This window comes from Gopherus evgoodei, chromosome 1, assembly GCF_007399415.2.
Source record: "Gopherus evgoodei ecotype Sinaloan lineage chromosome 1, rGopEvg1_v1.p, whole genome shotgun sequence".
NCBI lineage: Eukaryota > Metazoa > Chordata > Testudines > Testudinidae > Gopherus > Gopherus evgoodei.
The window spans coordinates 282685430-282707317 of record NC_044322.1 but is presented as its reverse complement, the minus strand read 5'-3'; the positions used below and the strand labels follow the sequence as shown (position 1 = coordinate 282707317).

General features: G+C 40.5%; 1 protein-coding gene across 2 annotated transcripts in view; it reads left to right on the top strand.

Annotated features, from left to right (window-relative positions):
• Positions 1-21888, top strand: part of CRADD (CASP2 and RIPK1 domain containing adaptor with death domain) — a 141700-nt gene that overhangs the window by 838 nt on the left and 118974 nt on the right. The window contains exons 2-3 of one of the 2 annotated variants that reach the window (XM_030548546.1): positions 363-430; positions 1392-1843. In XM_030548546.1, coding sequence (XP_030404406.1) covers positions 1409-1843 — 435 coding nt within the window. In that variant the 5' untranslated portion in view covers positions 363-430; positions 1392-1408. The remainder of the gene's footprint in view (positions 1-362; positions 431-1391; positions 1844-21888) is intronic. The other variant, XM_030548545.1, reaches the window with a different exon arrangement.

Genomic DNA, 21888 nt, shown 5'->3' with positions numbered 1-21888 from the left:
CTAGTGCAGGGCGCGGCCCCGAGGCACTTGTCTGCTGCCTGGGGAGGCAGCCTCGGCGTGGAGGTGCCTCAAACCCTTTGCGGAGCCGGGCTTGCTTCCCCCGACCCCGGGAGGCTGGCCAGCGGGACGCGGGGGACTCGCGGGGAGCCGCCTTGCCCAGGCGCCTTCCCTCGGGCTGCGGGCGGAGTAGCGATTTGTAGCAATTTCATGCGAATCCGCTCTCCATTGGATCACCCAGCGCTGCGCGCCCTGGAACCACGTCGCTTTTAACTGCTGGTTTAAAAAACAAATTGTCTTGCTGTGGTGACTGCTTCTCAGAAACCAGCTCAGGGGGCTTTATTTCCTCCTCTCTCTATCTTTAGGTAGAGGAAAAGGAGGAGGCACAACCTCAGTCCCATACGCAGCAATGAACGGGGGAATAAATCCAGTTGTAGGTTACTGGGTTTCTATTTTTTTAAATAAATTTTACAACTTTTTAAAAAAATCCTCCAACTTCAAGTTGCCTGTTCTGGAAGGATGATATCTGGTGGAAAAACTACTCTTACAAATTCTCTGAGAACCATGTTGTTGTTGTTGTTGTTGTTTTGTTAAAGATAGCTTCACTTTATATATAAAAATTAAGCCTTAATAAAATCATGAAACACTTAAATAGCATTGTTATCCCAGATGGAACTCAGAATTACTGTCCAGGGGGAAATAAATGGTTAAAAATAGTATCAAACTTGAATTTCCCAAAGTTCAGAAGAGTTTAGCTTAGCTCTCATGTTCCCATACACTTTTTAAAACCTTTTCAGTTATATTTATATCACTCAAATGTGGAAAAGGAAAAATAGTTCATCATACAGCTCTAGAAATTATTGGTTTTTAAAATTAGAGACACTCGCAGGTCAAGGAACAATCAAAAGCATTACAAAATGCACGATTTTTATCTTCATTAGACTGCCAGAATGGAAGCCTTGTTTCATAACATGGATTTCCTCTTAACTGAATTAGTTAGAAAAAGTACAAGTATCATTTGACTAATAGGCTAACCAGAATTATTAAAAGTAGAATCATTCTTGACTCAAGTATTTATGTAGTTTGATATTAACTTATTTGGAATGTTGTACACAGGATGGTACATGATGATTGTCAGCAAATTTTGAAATCTAATATGTATTCACACAGGAATACACATGGAACTAGTGATCTGACAGGGTTGTGATGACACATTATACAATAAACTAAGTTAAATATTTATTAGACATTATAAAATGCCTGCTTCTTGGCAAGTTATAGTACTTACTTTTTCTAGTGGTAAAGGAAATAAGATACTACAAAAACTTTTTTTTTTTTTTTTTTGGCAATTTTTTTGTGGAGAAAAACAACAAATCATCTCCCTCTTCTAACAGGGTGGTACTGGGGCAATATGAATGTTGCTGAAGCCAAAGAGAGATTACAAGATACTCCTGAAGGTACTTTCTTGGTTAGAGACAGCTCCCATTCGGAGTATCTACTGACTATCTCGGTAAAAACGTCAGCTGGACCAACCAATCTGCGTATCGAGTATCAAGACGGCAAATTCAGACTGGACTCCATCATATGTGTCCGATCTCGGCTTAAACAATTTGATAGTGTGGTCCACCTGATTGAATACTACGTTCTTACATGCAAGGATAGAAAAACGGGGCCTGAAACTCCATCAAATGGAATAGTGCATCTTTATTTGAACAAACCTCTCTATACTTCAACTCCATCTCTGCAACATCAGTGTAGAATAACTATAAACAAATGTACAGATAAGATCTTGGAACTGCCTTTACCAACAAGATTAAAAGAGTACTTGAAAGAGTATCAATACCAGGTATAAATATCTTTTCTAAATATGTCTCCCGGAGAGTGACTTTGAATGCAACTATTAAGATCAGCTGAAGAACTGAGTATCCAGCTGTATAATTCAGCATGGAATTTATTATCAAAATAGGGTCAGTCTATTGGAGGGAAGGTTTGGATTTAAAATGCCTCCAAATAAGGTTCTGCGCAGAGCCTTCCCAAGTCATATTATTGATGGGAGTGGAGGGGGTGAGGCTGCAGTCTCTTAACAAGGTATGTTGGTATCCTTGGGATCCTGTCCAAGATGTACAGTGTTGTGTTTGAAGAAAATGGTGTAGAGCACTGTAATGGCCACCAAGTAATATCTAAAGTGGTGATACACAGGAAGTGGGGAAAAACTGCAGCTTTAGATGGAAAAGGTCATAGAATAACTAAATGGCCTCAGTTGTCTGATTCCAAGGCTAGTTAGGTGCTGATGCTGGTATGCTTTTGCAATGTTAAGTGGCTTGTGCTTGTGATTCTCTGGCCAAACTTATGCAACTAATCAACCAAGCCAAAAAGCTATCAACCTCAGTTTTGTCGTATACTGAACCATAATCCTGTGGGGTTTTTAGCTCTTGTTTGTCTTGCATTTGCAAAAAAAAAAAAAGAGAGTACTGCAGTAATCCAGTGAAAAACCTTTTGGAAATAAGCTTTTAAAACTGAATTTAAGGGGAAACACTTCATTATCTTTCAGGGGACCCTAGTGTGTCACTGATCTACCAGATTGGTATACCAGCATCTTTGTGGATGTGTTTAACATCTTCCCTTCTTACTATTTAGCCTCTTTTGGATGAGGCTGTAGACTCTACACTGCAGCTCTGCAGTTGCTCAGTTTCAATATCTAAGCATGATTATCAGCACTTATGGCTGCCTTCTACAATGTAGAAGAGCTTTTTCAATTTGTTTCCTAGAACTATAGGAAAGTTTGTTTATAGACTGCTGTAGTTGTCAGACGTCAGACTGTATTCAATAAAGCTAACCTAACTGCACAGGTTGTATTTCCTTCTAATTTGTGTTGAAACTTGCTACTTTCTGATAGTCATGTTTCCTGTGAACCTCAACTTCTTTTCCCCCGAACTAAGATACAAGTGAGTGCGCAAATATCAGATGGTTGGATTATTGATGTTAGTGAAGTAGAGACTGTTTGATGAATTTCTGTAACTAAAATGGTGGTAGAGAAAATAGCAAAAGTAATACCTGTATTTCAGTAGCGCTCAAAAGCTGCAAATGGGATGAAGACCCTAGTCTGATAAGTGTGTGTGCACACACACAGAGCAGGGTAATAGAAATACGTGGTTACATAGAGGAAGTAGTTCACAGTTTGTTGCTCAATCATCATTTTTATAAACGGGCAAAGAGTTAAGATTATCTTAATGGCTGCTTTTTCAAATAGAACAGAGCTTGAACAAGGACTGCCAAGACTCACTATAAACTAAACCTGCCCAGGTTGAAATGCAAGCAAAACAAACGAGTTTTTGTTTTTGAGCAAAACTCTTTTATGCTACTGTCCAGACCCAATATCCACTGATCTAAAGAGACTTCAGTCTATGTGACCAGAATCCCCCAACTCAGGCTCCCAGGCCCACTTGCAGGGCCAGGTCTAGGTTTTCTACCGCCTCAAGTGGCCCAAAAAAAAAAACAAAAGCCGTGGCAGCATGGTCACGCCGTTCTACTCTTCAGCGGCAATTCGGCAGCAGGCCTTTCGCTCCGAAAGGGACTGAGGGACCCGCCGCCGAAGACCCGGACGTTCCGCCCCAATGGTGGCTGGAGTGCTGCCCCTTGCTATTGGCCGCCCCAAGCACCTACTTCTTTAGCTGGTGCCTGGAACTGGCCCTGCCCACTTGAAGCTTTTATTTTATTTAAAAATTTGATTTCCTAGAAGTGTGCAAGAGTAGAGCTCTCTGATCCCATCATGCCTTCTTGGTCTAACCACTGGCCTGTTTTCTGGGAAACCCTAATTCTGGGGTACCTTGGCCTGATATATGTATGACATGCTAGACCTTGAGATTGCTGCAAGGTTCTGTCCCCCAGGAGCAAGCCAGAACATCTGGCAGCAGCAACCAAAGCACAGTATCCCTCTATTCTGCTACTTACTTGTTGCACCTATATTTTCAGTGTTTGCAGATTCACTTGCATCGAAAACACATGACTGCACTGCAGTTGTTGGCTGAAATTTCAGTTGGGTAGGGAATGGTTGAGCTCATGGGAGACTATCTTTTAGCCCCAGTTGCTTTTAGTGCTTTGTCTCTTCCTCTTCTTCTCTCCCCCAGCCCCCCAATCCACTGAGATGTGCTACTGCTGCCAACAGCAAGCTCTTATGCTTGCTGATAACACTATCATAAACCTAGTCCCAGATTTGGACCTTAGCGTCCAAAATATGGGGGTTAGCATGAAAACCTCCAAGCTTAGTTACCAGCTTGGACCTGGTAAAGCTGCCACCACCCAAAAAATTAGTGTTTTGGGGCACTCTGGTCCCCCCAAAACCTTCCCTGGGGACCCCAAGACCCAAATCCCTTGAGTCTCACAACAAAGGGAAATAAACCTTTTCCCTTCTCCCCTCCAGGTGTTCCTGGAGAGATACACAGAAGCAAACTCTGTGAATCTAAACAGAGGGAGTCCACCCTCTCTATTTTCAGTCCTGGAAACACAAGCACTTCCCTCTTCACTCAGAGGGAATGCAAAGTCAGGCTAGTAAATATAACACACACAGATTTCCCCCTGACTTCTTCCTCCCACCAATTCCCTGGTGAGCACAGACTCAATTCCCTGGAGTCCCCCCCCAAAGAAAAACTCCAACAGGTCTTAAACAGAAAGCTTTATATAAAAAGAAAGAAAAAAGTACATAAAAATGGTCTCTCTGTATCAAGGTGACAAATACAGGGTCATTTGCTTAAAAGAATATTGAATAAACAGCCTTATTTAAAAAGAATACAATTCAAAGCACTTCAGCAACTATATTCATGTAAATACAAAAGAAAACAATAGAAACCTTACTGCCTTACTATATGGTACTTACAACTTGGAAATAGAAGATTAGAAAGCAGGAAATAGAAAAATTTACTCCTCATAGCCGAGAGAGTACAGGCAGAAGACCCAAGAACAAAAGACTTATACACAAAGTTCCCTCCACCCAGACCTGAAAAAGTCTGTTTTTTTGATTGGTTCTCTGGTCAGGTGCTTCAGGTTACCTTTTTCCAGGTGTAAGAGACATTAATCCTTAGCTATCTGTTTATGACAAACACCCATCCAAAAAACCCAGCAGTTAGGTTTTTTTTGGGGGGGGGGGGGGAAGGCGCAGGGAGAATGTGATATTTAATGGCTATTTGACTTCAGGGATGCCACAAGGTGGAGGGAGTATTGTAAAGTTGGGGGAGAGGGAGAAACTACAGACCCCTAAAGATAGTTCTTGCCCCCTAAAGAATCTACCACGTGTTAGAAAAGTGGATCAAACAAATTAGAGTTGTTTTGGGAAGCAGGGTTGTTAGGAAGCTACAGTAAGTTATTGACTTAGTATGATGAATGAGTCATGGCTTGCCAGTGACAATGGGTCAGCAGGTGTCTTGTAGGCCTCCCAGCATAGCTAGATGGGTTTTTGTTGAGAACCATTAGAAACCAGTGAGTGAGCTAGCCAGTCCACACAAAAAAAGTGGGTGTGAGAATGCCTATTATCTTGATCTGAAGGTCATGAAAACCACCTCTTCATGCTGCCCAATATTGTCTGATTGTTTCCCATCTGTCTGTACCTATCTGTTGTCTCTTATATTGTATAGTTGTTGGCATAGGGATGGTCATCTTGTTCTTTGTACAGCACCTAGCATGATGGGTCCTGGGCTGTGACTAGGATTCCTAGGTACTATAATATTAATAGTGGAGGTGGAAAGTGAGTTTAAAGAATGAGTGGGGGAGGGGAAGAAATAACTGAAATCCATATGTTGTTGCCTATAAGACTGAACTTTAGTAAAACCAAGCTCATGGTAAAAACCTGTGGTCGTTGGGCTCTCAGCAGGGCCAGAGGGCAAGGACATCAGCATAATAGTCTACATATTTCCAAGGAGAGCTTTAGAGAGCAATAAGGTACACAAAGAAACTATCAGACTTGTAGTGTCTGACTTCAGTGATGAACCGTGTGGCTCTTTGTTGCAGTCAAATCTAAAAGAAACCCTATTTAAAAAGGAGAGAGCCTGCTTCCCTCCCTTCTCTTTTCCCCCATCCCCACACACACACTTGAGACCAACCAAAAATAAATAAATGTGGAAAAATGCTCCAGAAGCTGAATGCTGCATTAAGAAAAAATTTAAACTACAAGAGCAAAAACTGTGTAGCTGTAGAGCCCTGAAAATCTGCAGATACCTACTTTATATCCACAGACCATGTTTGCGGATTGAATGCGGATACAAAATTTGTATCTGTGCAGGGCTCTATGCAGTTGGGGATGAGAAACAAACAGAGATTTTATTAGAAAAGACTGGGATGGCTATTATGCAGGAAGTTTTTCAGTGTTGACTCTGATACATAGTTAAAATAAGATAACCAAATTAAATGTCTCTCTCGTTTTCTTTCACTGATATGGCTTATGTAAATGATTATTTTGTTTTGGATCAAATTTGGCTTTAAGCATTAGATAAATGAGGTTTAAATCCTGCCTGCTGCAGAAAAATAAATGTCTGAAATTGCTTCATATTGGACTAGTCCAAAGTCCATAGAAAAATTCCTATTGACTTCAATAGGGTTTAGATCAGGCTCTGTAATCTTCATGTGAGAAACAGTTGCATGGTATATTGCTTTGTCAGAACCACTGTAAGATAACTTTTTAAATGTAGTTGTATTTGTTAAAATTAAATATACATGTTCAGGCCCCAGTCTTACAATCAAATGGAGTCAAACTTTCATTGAGTTGGGGTTTTGGATTTGGTCCATATTTCAGGGTGGGCTTTTCTGTTATCTAGCAGTACTGTATATCACTCATTCCTGAAAATTTTCCACGTAATATCCACAAAACCTCTGCTAATTTCTCATCCCATAATACATAGCACACAAGTTCCATATGTATCGATCTAACTGTGGGACTGTAGCCGTAACTAATGATATAATGGGACAACTTTCCTTCTCTTCGCCAGCAAAGATGGACGACATAATGGATCATTATTTCTGTGATATCTTTTTTTTTGTTTATGGAATTCTTTGTTGTTTCACTTTCTTATATGAAAAGCAGTTTTATACAGGACTTAGCCTGTACAAGATACAATCTATGTGCTTGTATGTAAGGACCGTAAAGGTTTGTATTGTTTATTATTATATTTTGGTTAATTTTTTTTTTAAACTCAGTTATACTCTTACAACATCTGCCATGAATTTAAGCTACCTGGTGGTGATGTCTTTATATGGGTATACTTTGATGGGGAGAGATGAAATTAAGAAACCCAGCATCATATGTGACTACATTCCACAAGCAGTAGTAACAGAATGCCTGTCTGTAGGGAAATTAGTTGAAATACTTCAAAGGTATGTTTTTAATGCAAGTAATTTTCTTTACAATCAGTTTTTTTTTAAGACATTCATCTGCTCTTTCTCTTTGCTCCCTGTTTGTCTCTGACAACATAATCAATCCACAGCAGTGTCAAAGAAAAGATTAGTTTCACTACAACCAGGGAATAAATAGAGTAGTAGGGAATTTGAGGAGCCTGTTTTGTTTTTAAAATGGGTTTTAGGGAAGAAATATAGAAAATGACAAGTCTCTGAATAGACTACTTTTGCAAAACTTTGAGTCATTAATGACTTCTTAAAATGTACCCTTAAAGTTTTAGCCTTTTAAAAATGTCGCATATATTGATTTGTCCATTTCAAAATTGGGATAAGAAATACAAGCTTACCAAAATAAGATACTTAATTTCTTCCTTTAAATAACAAAGTCAGCTTTCTAATCTTCCCCTGTATTCAAAATACCAAGCAACTAGCTTTAAGTTTTGATATGTTGTAATTTTGTAAGTGAAATAGAGCTGAAACTTTATCTCAAACCCAACCTGACTCTTAATTTTCTTTCCCTTATTAGTCAAAGTCAGACTTTAGGGTTAGTTTGTAGATATGGTTCAATATGTCTAATTCACACACTATTAAAATAGTTGCTTTTCATTTTAAACATTGAGATTTTTCAATATTTCATCCAGGTACTTTTAAAATTCAACTTGTAGATTCACTGCATAAAGAACAAAAAAAAAAAAATTTACAAATGCATTATGTATGTACTTTAAACAATGAACTAAACATTGCTTAGGTAGAAAATATGTATTAAACTTTGCAAATATCTGTTACAAATATTTATTGCCATGCATTCCATGGATTTCTTCCTGTGAGGAATATGCTATATGCACATTTGAAGGTGGTTCTGCTCTTAGAGCTACACTATCTTTTTTTTGGCCAGAGATTAACCATACCAGATCAAATATAATTTAAAAAAATTACTTCCAGTACTGTTCATCAAGAGTTACATTTTGTAAACATCATTTTAAATTTAGGTACTATATGAACATTTCAAGCTTTATTCATGGATTCCAGGGCCAAAAGTGACCACTGTGATCATCTAGTCTGACTTTTTGTATAACACATGCTATAGAATTTTCCTAAAGCATGTCTTTTAGAGAAACATCCAGTCTTGATTTAAAAATTATCAGTGCTGGAGAATCCACCATGACCATTCGTAACTGTTCCAACTATTAATTACTTGCATTGTTAAAAAGGTATGCATAATTTCCAGTCTGAATTTCTTTGTTCAAATTCTAGCAATTTGATTGTTATAACTTTCTCTGCTAGATAGAAAAGCCCATTATTAAATATTTGTTCCCTGTGTTACGTATTAATCAAATCACCTCTTTACCCTCTCTCTGCTGAGCTAAATAGATTGAGCTCCTTAAATCTATCACTATCAGGCATGTTTCCTAATCCTTGTGGGCCTTCTCTGAATCCTCTCCAACATCCTTGAATTGTGAACAGCAGAACCAGACACAGTATTCTAGCAGCAGTCCAAATACAGAGGTAAAATAACCTCTTGTACCTATTCAAGATTACTTTGTGCATCCCAGGATTACATTAGCCCATTATCTTAAACTGGGAGCTTTTATTCAGCTGACTAACCATTACAACTCCCAAATCTTTTTCAGAGTCACTGCTTTCTAGGATAGAGTCCCCTATCCTATAAGCATGACCTACATTATTTGTTCCTAGATGTATACGTTTACATTTAGACATATTGTTTGCTTGCACCCAGTTTAGCAAGCATTCAGATCACTTAGTGTCAGTGACTTGAATTCGTTATTTACCACTCCCCCAAATTTTGTTTGTTCTGCAAATTTTTGTTTTCAGCCATGTCACTAATAAAATGCTAATGCACCTAGGGCCAAGAACTAATCCTTGCAGAATTCCTCTAGAAACACACCTGTTCAATGACGATTCCTCATTTACATTTTAAATCAAAGCGTCATGCCATACTGAGTCAAATGCCTTACAGAAGTCTAAGCATAGTACATCAACACAACTATCTTTAACAACCAAACTTGTAATCTCAAATAAAATATCATAAAAATAATAACTTAGTCTATCAGGATCTATTTTCCACAAACCCATGTTGATTGACAGTTCATTATTAAACTTAAGCCATCTCCTTATTGTCCTTAACTCTCTTGGCTATAGATTTCTTCTTATGTCTCTTTGCCTCCCTTATCTATCTACTACAGTTACTAGTTTCTGATTTATTTTCCTTACTATCCACTTCCCTTCCTCTTCCATATTACTATTTTTTATTATAAGTCAAAGTTAGACTCAGGACTCACAGTTTGTCAGACCACTCTGTTTTATTACCACAGCGCTCTGCTAATAACACCTAGATAATGTGAGCACCATGCAAGACACAAACTATCTTATTTATATAAATAAAAGGGCGAGCACTTAACAAGATAACAAAGGAAGCAGAATCTGATAAGTTTACCTGGGCTAGGTATGCATATCTTATTTCCTTACTAACTATTACCGATCTTCTGTTAACGTTTCGCCATTAGCACCCTTGTTTATGCCGAATGTTTCTTTTCCTGCCACCTGTATATCAACATTTCTTATTTCTGCTTAAAGGTACATACACATTTCTTTAATCCATTCTTATTTTTACAATATAATTCATTCTACTTTCACGCCTTCTAGCCCAAGTATTTTTTTTTTAACAGCCATCTTCCTCGATCCTGGCTTTGGGGGCATCTAGTGAAAATTTCCCAATTATTATTTACATTTTCCTGATTTAAATTCTTCCTTCCAGCTGATTTTTGGCTCAGAATTGTCTTTAGCTTTTGTGAATTCAGTCCTGTTAAAGCAGAGTGTGTGTGTGTATTATCACTGGTCTGGACTTTCTGTTTGCACATTATGAATGTCATGATCACTTGTACCTAAGATACCATTAACTTTTTATATATCAAGAAGACCTCCAACACATTTTGAGTCATCAAGTCCCTTCTATCAACTTCAGTGGCCTGTAAAGTCGACTTCTGTATGCCATCTCTGCAAGAGGCGTAGCACTTGATTTAACATCCACAGGTCAACATGGGGATAGTGTAGACACTGCACTGTGTAATTTGGCCTGCAGGGGGTGTCCCACAATGCTCCGCTATGACCACTTTGGAGAGCACTTTCAACTCTACTGCATGTCAGCCAGGTATACAGGAAACAGCCACTCCCTGTTAAAGCCCTGGGATCTTATGAATGTTCATTTCCTGTTTGATCAGTGTGGGGAGCTTGCCAACACAGCTGATCATGGAGACTCAAGGCTGCAAACACACTTCAGCATGGAGTACACAGGAGGTGATGGATCTTAGTGGGGGGGTGAGGGGAGAAAAGTCTGGGCAGGCAGAGCTCCGATCCAGCAGAAGAAATGCTGACATCTATGCTAAGATTGTGTAGGGCATGGGGAAGAAGGGCTACACCAGGGACATGCAGCAGTGCCTTATGAAAATAAAGGAGCTTCAGCAAGTGTAGCAGAAGACAAGGGAGGTGAACGGTCATTTTGGTCCTGCCCCACAGACCTGCTGCTTTATGAGGGAGCTGCATGCAATTCTTGATGGCAATCCCACCACTACCCTAAAACCCTCCATGGATACCTCCCAGGAGCCCCAGGTGGCCTCGAGGAAGAGGAGGAGAATGTGAGGCAGGCAAGTGGAGGATCCATTCTCCCTGGCAGCCAATAACTCTTTTTAATCCTAGAGCCCATCCCTTCATAGGAACAGTTGGCAGCGGAGTGTGACGCTGGGAAAGGCACCTCTGGTGAGTACACATTTCCAATCAAACTGTAGTGGTTACATGCTGCTATTTTTTATGTTTAATCTGAACAAAAAAGTAAGTGTAGTAGGTATTGGTAGCCACTCCAGCTATGCAGAGGGTGCTCTCCAAGAAAGACTGTTTATCTTCACAGGGATGGTCCAGGAATCTTCCATGGACATCTCCAGGAAGCTTTCATGGAGGTACTCTGCAATCCTTTGCAGAAGACTTCTGGGAAGGGCTGCCTTATTTTATCCACCACAATAGGACACTTTCCCACACCACTCCATTATTCACTCTTCTGGCATCATTGCAGCACACACCATTGCAGCATAAGGACCTGGTCTGCATCCAGATGCTTGCAGCATCTGCTCCCTTGCTGTCTCTGTTACCCTCAGGAGAGTGATATCACATAGGGGAAATGGGGAAAGTTTTCAGTGCTAGCCCTTAAACCGCAAATAATTCAACAAGTAATCTGCCCCGTTTGGTGACATCTGGGTCACACAATCATGCTTTCCCAAATGTTCTAGGGTTGTAGTTGGAAGGAATCACCGTGTATTGCAAGCAGCATTTGGAAAAAAGGGAGGCTTCCTGTTTGTCTCCCTTCCTCCCCCAACCCAGTACTGCTTTTGTAAAAAAAAACAAACGAACTATTGGTGGGGGGGCTTTACAATTTTGCCTTCCCTCAAGCACCCTCCAGATTCCTACAGGAAAAGGGGCTTTTCTCAAGTTCCCACTTCCAATCCAAGAATGTCTTCACAGAAGCAGCAGCACAAGACCTCTTGCCACCTTACTCACCATGGCTGGAGCAGCAAACCGACTCTTGCAATAGCCAGGAATTGTGATTATGTTGTGGCTGTTGTGGCTTCCAGTGAAGTGTATTGAGGGATGATGTTTGTTTTTTTTTTTAATTAAAAAAAATTAACCTTGCACCAAAAACTATGTATGCACTGTCAATGGTATCCTTGTGCTTTGCATTCCTTGCAGCTGAAAACTTTTCAGTGGATGCATCCTCCACACGGGGACAGAGACTTTCCCAGATTAGAAGGTGGAAAAAAACAACTCGGGAAGACAATGTTTAATGAGTTAAGGCACACCTCCAAGAGTGACAAGAGGGAGCTCAGAGCATGGAGGATTACACTGTCTGAGAACCTGGACATGGAGAGGGAGGACAGAAGAGCATGCAGGGAACAAGAGCATGCCATACAGGAAGAGATGCTGTGGATTATGAAGGAACAGACATGTTGAGGGTCAAGAAAGGCAGCTGGATGCTAGAGTCCCTCTGCAGCTTACGCTGAGCCTGCTGCTATAATCGCCCAGTTCTACATCCTCCTCCCTAAAACATCCTATCAGGTGGGGTGTGAGGGAGTTCAGTATCCCTTTCACTCCACACCAGTATCAGAGGGGTAGCTGTGTTAGTCTGGATCTGTGAAAAGCGACACAGTCCTGTGGCACCTTATAGACTAACAGAAGTATTGGAGCATAAGGTTTCGTGGGTGAATACCCACTCCGTCAGATGCACCAGGAGAGGGTACAAGGACCAGAAGGTGCCCGTTCCCACACCTTTGATTGTTACTGCAGTGCATCCGTAAGCAACCTTTCCTTGTTTCTTCCCCCTACAGTGTTAACCTGGGGCAAAAGGGCTGATATCTTTCTTTTCTTTGCTGTCTCTGTGCGTTTGTGTGCATAATAAAACTCAACAGATTGGGGGAGAAAAGGCTCTTTATTCATCCAACGCATGGTGGTTGGTGGGGGTAGAGTTTAATAATAATAATACATGGCGATATACCTATCTCATAGAACTGGAAGGGACCCTGAAAGCCCCTTGCCTTCACAAACAGGACCAAGTACTGATTTTTGCCTCAGATCCCTAAGTGGCCTCCTCAAGAATTGAACTCACAATGCTGGGTTTAGCAGGCCAATGCTCAAACCACTGAGAGTTTACAGGGGAGAAAATGCAAACAGAGGGGACAGTTTGGTATTCCAAAGCCTCACGGAGGCAGAGAGCCCCTTGATGTACTCTTCTTATTGCCTTGATGTCTGTCTGCTCAAAACTGGCTGCCAGACAATCTGCCTCATCACCCCACTGTGGTGGAAACTTTTCTCCCTTTGTTTCATAGCTATTATGGATCACGCAGCAATAACAATGGGGATATTGCTTTCACTGAGGTCTAATCTAGTAAGCAAACAATGCCAGCAACATTTTCAACATCCAAAGGCACATTCCACCACCCCTCTGCACTTGCTCAGCCTATGGTTGAACCAGTCCTTACTGCTGTCCAGACTGCCTGTTTATGGCTTCATGAGCCAAGGTAACAAGGAATAGGCTGGTCTCCCAGGATCACGATTGGTATTTCAACATCACCAGTGCTTATTTTTTCAGTCTGGAAAGAAAGTCCCTGCTTGCAGCTTTCTGAACGGACCTGTGTTCTTAAGATGTGCACATCATGCACCTTTCCCAAGCATCCCATATTGATGTCAGTGAAACAGTCCCTGTGATCCACCACTGCTTGCAATGCCATTGAAAAGTATCCATTTTGGTTTATGTACTCTTTGGCAAGGTTGTGTGGTGCCAAGATAGGAATATGCATTCCGTCTATTGCCCCACTGCAGTTAGGGAACCCCATAGCAGCAAAACCATCGACTGTGTCCTGCACGTTGCCCAGAGTCACTACCTTTCTTAGCAGAAGTCTGTTGATGGCCCAGCAAACTTGGATCCCATGTTTAGATTCACCCACTCCAAATTGATGCCCCACTAACGGATAGCAGTCTGGCATTGCAAGCTTCAACAGAGGGATTGCCATTCACTTCTCCACTGTCAGAGCAGCTCTCATTTTAGTATTGCTGTGCTTAAGGGCTAGGGAAAGCTCTTCACACACTTCCTGGAAAGTGGCCTTGCGCGTTTGAAAGTTCTGCAGCCACTGTTCATCATCCCATAGGCGCATGATTATGCGGTCCCACCAGTCAGTGCTTGTTTCCCAGGCCCAGAAATGGCACTCAGCCATGTCAAGTTGATGCATGACTGGCACCAGCAACTGCGAATTTCTCCTCTCTCTGTCTTCCAGCAGAGCTGCTTTTGTGGCATCACATTGTTCCATGCAGCGGCTCTTGTATCGGCTGTGTAAATACTGCAGGATAAGGCACGAAGTGTTTGTAATGCTCACAACAACAGTGTGCAACTGAGGGGTCCATGCTTTTCATGCTGTGGTGTTCACATGAGTAACCCAGGTTTGCAAAAAAGATGTGGTTTGTTTGCTGTTGATTTCAGGGAGGTAGGTAAGTGCATCACGGGTGGCTAACGCCATATTCCCATATGCACCTGTGCCAATGTTTTGGTCCCATAAGGCATTAAGCCCAACCCAAAATTCCACTCAGCTATATGCACTGTGGGATAGCTACCCGCAGTGCAGTGCTCCATGTGTTGATGCAAGCCCTGCTAGTGAGGATGCACTCCCTGACACAATGAGCATAGTGTGACATGCAAGATCAATTTGCTTAAATTGGAGGCTCCATGTCGACTTACATGAAGTCGACTTAACTTTGTAGACATGGCCTCAGGGTTACGAATGCCTCAAGAATGGTGTCAAGTATCAGAGGGTAGCCGTGTTAGTCTGGATCTGTAAAAGCAGCAAAGAATCCTGTGGCACCTTGTAGACTAACAGACGTTTTGGAGCATGAGCTTTCGTGGGTGAATACTCACTTCCTCAGGTGCATGTCAAGAATGGTGGTTGTTCTGAAATGTTCATAACTGTGAACAAAACATTATGATTGTTCTTTCAAAAGCTTACAACTGAACATTGCCTTAATATGGCTTTGAAACTTTACTCTGAAGAAGAAAAATGCTGCTTTTAACCATTTTAATTTAAATGAATCAAGCACCAAAAGAGTTTCCTTACTTGTCACTTTTTTTAAACTTTCCCTTTATTTTTTTAGTTGTTTACATTTAACACAACACTGAACTGTATTTGCCGTCCTCTCCCCACCCGCCTTTTTTTTTTGTGTCTGCTGCTGCCTGATTTCATACTTCCAGCTCCAAATAGTTTGTAACTCTGGTGTTCATAAATCTGAGGTTCTCATGTACATTATAAATAGGTGCATAAGGAACCAGTCATCCTAAACCCTAGTGTGATCTGGTGGTCTGTAGCAGACACCAACTAGTACCCCATCTTGTGCTTTATCTGTAAGGACATTGGTGCATAAGCATTCAAGATCACTTTCTTCCAAGGGATCAGTGACTTGGAAACAGGTAATACCACTTTTTATAGTGCCACTTCCCCTCCCCTCTCCTTTTTCCCCCTCAATCCTTCCTAATAGATTATAACCATTGATTTTCTCGTTCTAATAAAGAGAATCATCCCACTGGGTTTCAGTAATACCAACTAGAGCAAATTTCTGCTCATAAATGGGCAATTCCAATTCCTCTTGTTTATTACCCAGGCTCCTAGCATTGGTGTATAGGCAATTCAAGAATTTCTTCTCTTCATGTCCTTTGGTTCCTTGATTAATTTTATTCTCAACATCTCAGTTTTGTATTGAGCACTCATCTCTTCCCTCTTTTTACCGTCCTCTTTTATTAGTTTAATGCTCATCTGACTACTCTAGCCAGTCTGTCCCTGAGAAGATTGATCCCACTTCCACTGAGGGGAAGGCCACCCAAACTGTACAGCCCTCTCTCCACCTAGAAGGTGAAGCAGTGTTCCACAAAACCAAAACCTCACAGCCCTATCCCACTTACCTACCCAGTGGTTTATTTCCAGAGTTTCTGCTTCTGCTTGTGGAATAGCAAAGATCTCCAAGAAGAAAATTTGGATGCTCTTTTTCAGCACACTTTCATGTTCCATAAAATCATCTATCATCTGTGAGATATCTCATGTCATTAGTGCCTATGCAACCATCACCAGTGGCTCCTTTCCTATGAACTTCAAAAGCCTATCCAATATGAGAGTGATATTTTGTGTCTTAGCTCCTGGAAGTCAGCACATTGTCCCCTTGTCTGCTTGTCCTTGCAGAATGTTCTTTTGATTCTTTTGAATCCCCTGCCAGGATCATCTATCTTTCTTGAATGGTTGGAGAACTCTTTGTAAACAAACATTTTCTAAGGTTGGGCCAAGCTGCTGTCCACTGTTGTGTCCTATACACCTCTCCATTCCCATGGACCAGCTGGCTCTTGAAACTTATCTTCCACAGTTTCTGTCTTGAGGACCTGGTATTGATTGGAAACTCCTAGCTGTGTGGAATTCCTCCTGGTTCTCTCTGGTGACCACAGCCTGCCTATCCTTTTCTGTCTTCAGCCATGTAGAATACTGCTGAGAACTCTTGCCTCTGGTTATGAGGTGCTAGCCTCTCTGACTTTGTCTCTGACTCCTTGGTGGCCAGTTCCTTTCTTCCTTGAACCTGGGATACTGATGTTTCCTAAACCTGGATGTCTAGAAACTCCTCAGCATCTCTGATTCTCAGTGGCATCTCTGCTTGCCTCTCCAATCCAAGTCTTCTCCTCCAGTAGCATAGGAAGTCCTTTCTGGCTTCAGGTAGGAAAGAAAACATGGCACATCCGTTTCAGGTCACCACCACTGTTCCATTGCTGGTCATCATGAAATTGCATGTAGAGGTGATTTTGGAAAGAGAGCCTTCCAAACTCTTCTAAACTATACTTGAAACTCTCTTGTGACATGCCTCTGTTCCTGGGTCTCAATTTTACCTAGCAAGGGATTTTTTTTATACCAAGTCTCCTTGCTTAATTTGTATATATTTCAATAGTGTGTGTGCCATATTTAATTAATAAACTAGATCTTTTACTGCCAACATGTCCTAAGGAGAGAGAATTCCTGAAAATACAACCTCCGTTTTATATCACGCAGTCTATATTATTTAGTTTAAATTTTGTAATACACTTTACATTAAATGTCTTGAATAAAATTTTAGTTTTCTAGATACATTCAGAAATGGTTTCTGTGAATCTGTATTATTTGTTCTAAGTTAAACTGATAACCATGTAGTGTATTTTTCTATTCCCAACTTGGTTTCAGAAGTTTTATGAGAGATTTGACAAATTAGATGTGTTTTTAAATAAACAAATGTAGAGGCTCAGATTTCACTTTTTTTGTCCTTAAAATGGAATGCCATTCTACTGCCAACTGAAAAGTATAGTCCTAATTGACTGTAAAACTGGTACAACCAATTTAAGTACGTTTTGGCTCTTTTATCACTTGGGGGGGGGGGAAACTATCATGTAGAAAATAAAATATTTAGATGCTAATATAGCACCAGACGCTACTTTGTATAAAGAATCCTCCCAAAGGTGTGGGTTGTTGGTTTTTTGTTTTGTTGTTGTTGTTGTTGTTGTTGCAATAATTATATTTGTGAGGGAGTTTCTAAAAGAATCGATAACTTTGTAATGCCTTTATTTTAATGTGTGGTCACGTGTAAAGTCTGGCATTTTGATCTCTAGTAATCAATGTTTAAAGAAAATAATAACATTATCAGAGTGGTGGTCATATTTTGACAGGCCACCCTAATCTAGATATTTTAGCCAAAGAAAGTCATGCAGTCCTGAAGTGTTGCTTCTGCATTCTTGCCCTAACTACAGGGGAAACACAGAGCTAATCAACTTCCAATTTCTATTGCTGCTGATGAACTTAAGCAACCAGAACTGCATTTACTATTTCCAGTTATTGCTTTATATTTAAAGAAAACACCAAGATGAGCACATGCCTTAAATGGATTAACCACATGGTCATCTTGATGTTGCTCTCATCATTTCCTGCCCATCTCTTCCTGATTGTCAATCTAACTCGTTGCTTCATGTCTATACTTCCTTTGGCCAGGAGGGATCTATGAAGGGACATAGGCACAGCATCACTGAACGTTGCAGCATCTGACTTAGGCACAGCATCACTGAACGTTGCAGCATCTAACTTTTCAGTACCTAGAAAAGCATGCGAACAACACCGTGATCCATAAGGCTTAGTTAGACACCTAGCCTCCCTATATAGTGTTTGAGAAAGGACAGGTACCTAAGAATGTGATCCACAAAAGGCAACACACTAGGTGCAGAGCTATCTAAGGTAGCCAATGGGAGATGCCAAGGAAAGGGTGTTAGGTGCTGGAGGACTTGACCCAGGGTTTCCCACCTCGCAGGTGGGTGCTCTAACCATGGAATTATAGAGTCATTCTCGCTTGCTCTCTCTCAGGCCCAATGACTGTTCCACTGTGGATATTTAAATAGTCTTTGGGCCAGAGCGAGCGAGCGAGAGAGGAACTAGTCCAGTGGTTATGGCATCCACCTGAGGTAGGAGACCTCTGCCTCCAGTCTCTCAGTTCCTATCACTTTCACTGGTTAGCCACCATGGAACAGTTTCAACAGGAGAGACTGAGGGAGTCCCATAGCACAGCGTCCCTGAGATGTGGGAGAAGCCTGTTTAAATCCTTTCTCCCCTCTGATAGAAAGGGGGGAAAGTAAATCTCGGTCACCCACATCCCAGGTGAGTGTTCTAATCATTGGGCTAAACTTAGTGATGGGGCCCACCTTATACCTCCAGCCAATTTGAATGGCATCTGATCCCATAGGAGTGTTCAGAGACTACCTACCAGATCAGGTCTCATGCATGACTATGAATACCTGTCTTCCCCAAGGCTGTGAGTTGCCCTGGGACTTAGGTGTGAGATACCTAGAGGGAGGCAGCAGCCCTTGTGCCCGGAGGCAGAAACAATCACTTAGGGAACATCTAACCTGAAAACTGAGACGCTGAATGAATTTAGGCACCTACAGAGTTTGGCTGGGGTTTTGTGGATTGCAGTGGAACCTAAAACTGGGACTTAAGCATGTAAGTACCTTTGTGGATCTGGGCCTAAGCTCTTTAGGGGCAAAGACAATGAGTAAAATCCTGGCATGATTGAAGTCAGTGAGCTTTGCTATTGACTTCAGTGCGGTCAGGATTTTGCTCTATGAATTTCTCCCTCTTCTGTGAAGTGCCTGTGACACTTCTGGGCACTATACAATAAATCAAAGTAATAGTTTGCATCATGCCAAGGAAGGCACAGGTCCAGTCAGATGTTCATTTAAAAAAAAAAATTCAGATGTATGCACGTTAAATACAGATTCAGGTGATGTGACATTGCAGGTGTCAGTGTTTGGTTACCACAGGCCTGGATAATATGATTCCTTATATTCTGTATACATCTGAGAGAAACAAGCAGGCCACCAGAAAAATAGGAAATTGTGAAGGGAAGCTTTCAGAGACCACACGGCTCTGCTCTGAAGAGTAACTGTATAAATGGATCCTGAGGTTTCTTGTTTATTGTCATCCATGATTCCGTATCAGTTTTGCTCTATTTACAAATATTGCATTTTCTCACTGCCAGCCCTACAAACTCTCCGTGGTATCTGAAAGCCTGACAAGCATCTCAGTTGCACTTTAGGTACAATTATAATATACCGCTTCCAGGTCACTGGTGTTGCTGCACAAGAAGGAAGAACTTGTCCATTTGTGTGACTGTCTCAATAAAATACAATAATGTGTAAATGATATATTGGTACACCAGTTTGAGTCAAGTAGTGATTTTATTAATCTCAATGTATATTCTTGTAAAACTGACATTTGTACATGTATGTGAGGTAAAAACATTAACCTGAATGTATGGAAGTGTTAGAGTAAGGTGCTATTTAGCCATTATTTTAAAATAATTTAAATGCCTCATATTCAAATCATCTCAGAAAATGGGCATGCCACTTTTTTGAGGGCTGACTACTTTCAAATATTCTTTTAGATTTGCTAACAGACTGCCTCTACAGAAATGCTACCTAAGTGATAAAATATATATTGATAAAATACATTTTAACTCTTTTAAAACACTTTTCAAACCCAGTATACATTGAAGCCTGCCTTTTAGGTTGTAATGTGTCCTGGGCCTACATAAAATATTAACTTTGCTGTAAGCCATACATCAGTGAAAGAACTGAAGGAAAAAAGGTATGGAGGTTTTTTGGTTTTGGGGGGGGAGGGCGGGGGGAGGTTTAAGTCAGACTCATCTCATTAATGCAAAATACGCCTAGCACATGTAGTATGTTAACTCTAACCAGTAATACTTTGGTTTATATATTCTTAGCCTTGTTGCAGATATTTCCGGAGTACAGTCTCCAACAAATAGCTGAGAAAAGTTTCCATAAACAACTTCAAATCTGCTTAATTGTCAGTGATTTAAACTACTTACAAATCAGATTTTCAGAACAAGGTGGCAAAATTTTCAGGAGCAGCTGCAGCAGCTGCTATTTTTGTTTCTTAAAGGAGAGTTGTCAGCATTCAGAGCAGATGGTAGCAGGCTTGCTGTGACTGCCTACATCTTCAAGGCAACACATTCTGGTAATACAGCCACTCTTTTCTTTAATCCCTACTGCAGTCCCCAGATACAATATGTGCTGCAAACTGAGTTTAAAAAATAAATTGGGTTATAAAAAGCAAGCACCTGTCATCACTCAAACACACATGATGTCTGACACCTAGCCTCACTCAGAAGAAAGTGCTTTGATCACATGTGACAAAATTACATTAAATCACGCTATTGGATCTATGGATCATAGGCTCCTGTCATTTAAGAATTACATTTTCAAATATCTAGATAAAAAAGAGAGTCTTGAGAGAGAGGGGTTCATATTTAATAAAGATACTATTATTAACAATAAACAATAAGTATTAGTCTGTATATGGCATCTGAAGTACAGTAAAATCACTGTAAAAATACCAATATATTTGTTGAGATGAGTCCTAATTTACCAATATTACTCTTATATGGGAAAGTTTTTCTCATTTGTTTTAAGTTTTATGCAGCTGTTCAAATGAGGTGCAAAGTAGGTAACTATGTATAATACTGTATACATTGCAGCTCTGTGTGTGGTACTTCCATGTGGCTGAGCACACACTTACAGATTGAAATCAATGCCTCCACTGAGTAATGAGTCCAAATGTTTGTTACAACAACCCCAACAGATTTCAAGTAGATTAAAAAAAAACAGTAATAAAAAGATCCGTTAGGACTAAATATTGTTGTTAATCATATAGAGAAACTCATTAATGATAGACCCCCCCCCAAAAAAACCATGAAATTTGGTCCTATCCTGTGTACTTCTGAGCACCTTCAATTCCCATTAAAGTCCACAGAAGCTGGGCAAGCGCAGCACTTCACAGGGTCAAACGCAAAGTGCATTATAGTGATAGTTCACAAAATATAAATTGATGGATAGTGCAACTAACCTAGTGACCCATGTTCAAATATGAAACACACAGTCATTCAATTGCATGGGGGGAAAGAATGCAATAAATACTACTACTAGTGGTCCTATTTTTTAACACTTGGAGAGTTTTACATCTTCAAAGAATTATGTAAAAAATACATAATGTGACTATCAGAAGACACAGGAAATTACATACAGCCTTCTAATTAAGAAACAAGCAAGTGGCAAGGTTTTTTGAAGTTTATCCCCTCATGTGCTATTATGAGATCATATTTATTAAAGTTATGTAGCATGTAGATACGGAATCCTTTGGGGAATATTTGCTACTGATTTTTTCCAGATATCACGTATCAGGCTAAACACAATATATTGCTTTCTGCTTCCAAAAGAGGAGTTTATAAATGAGGATATAGTCTGAATACAAGTTTGGTTTTGACAAAAATTCTCTTGACATATATAAGCTCCCCACCAAAATCACTTTGAAGTTTTGAGTGGGTTTCTGTGGTGTGGAAACT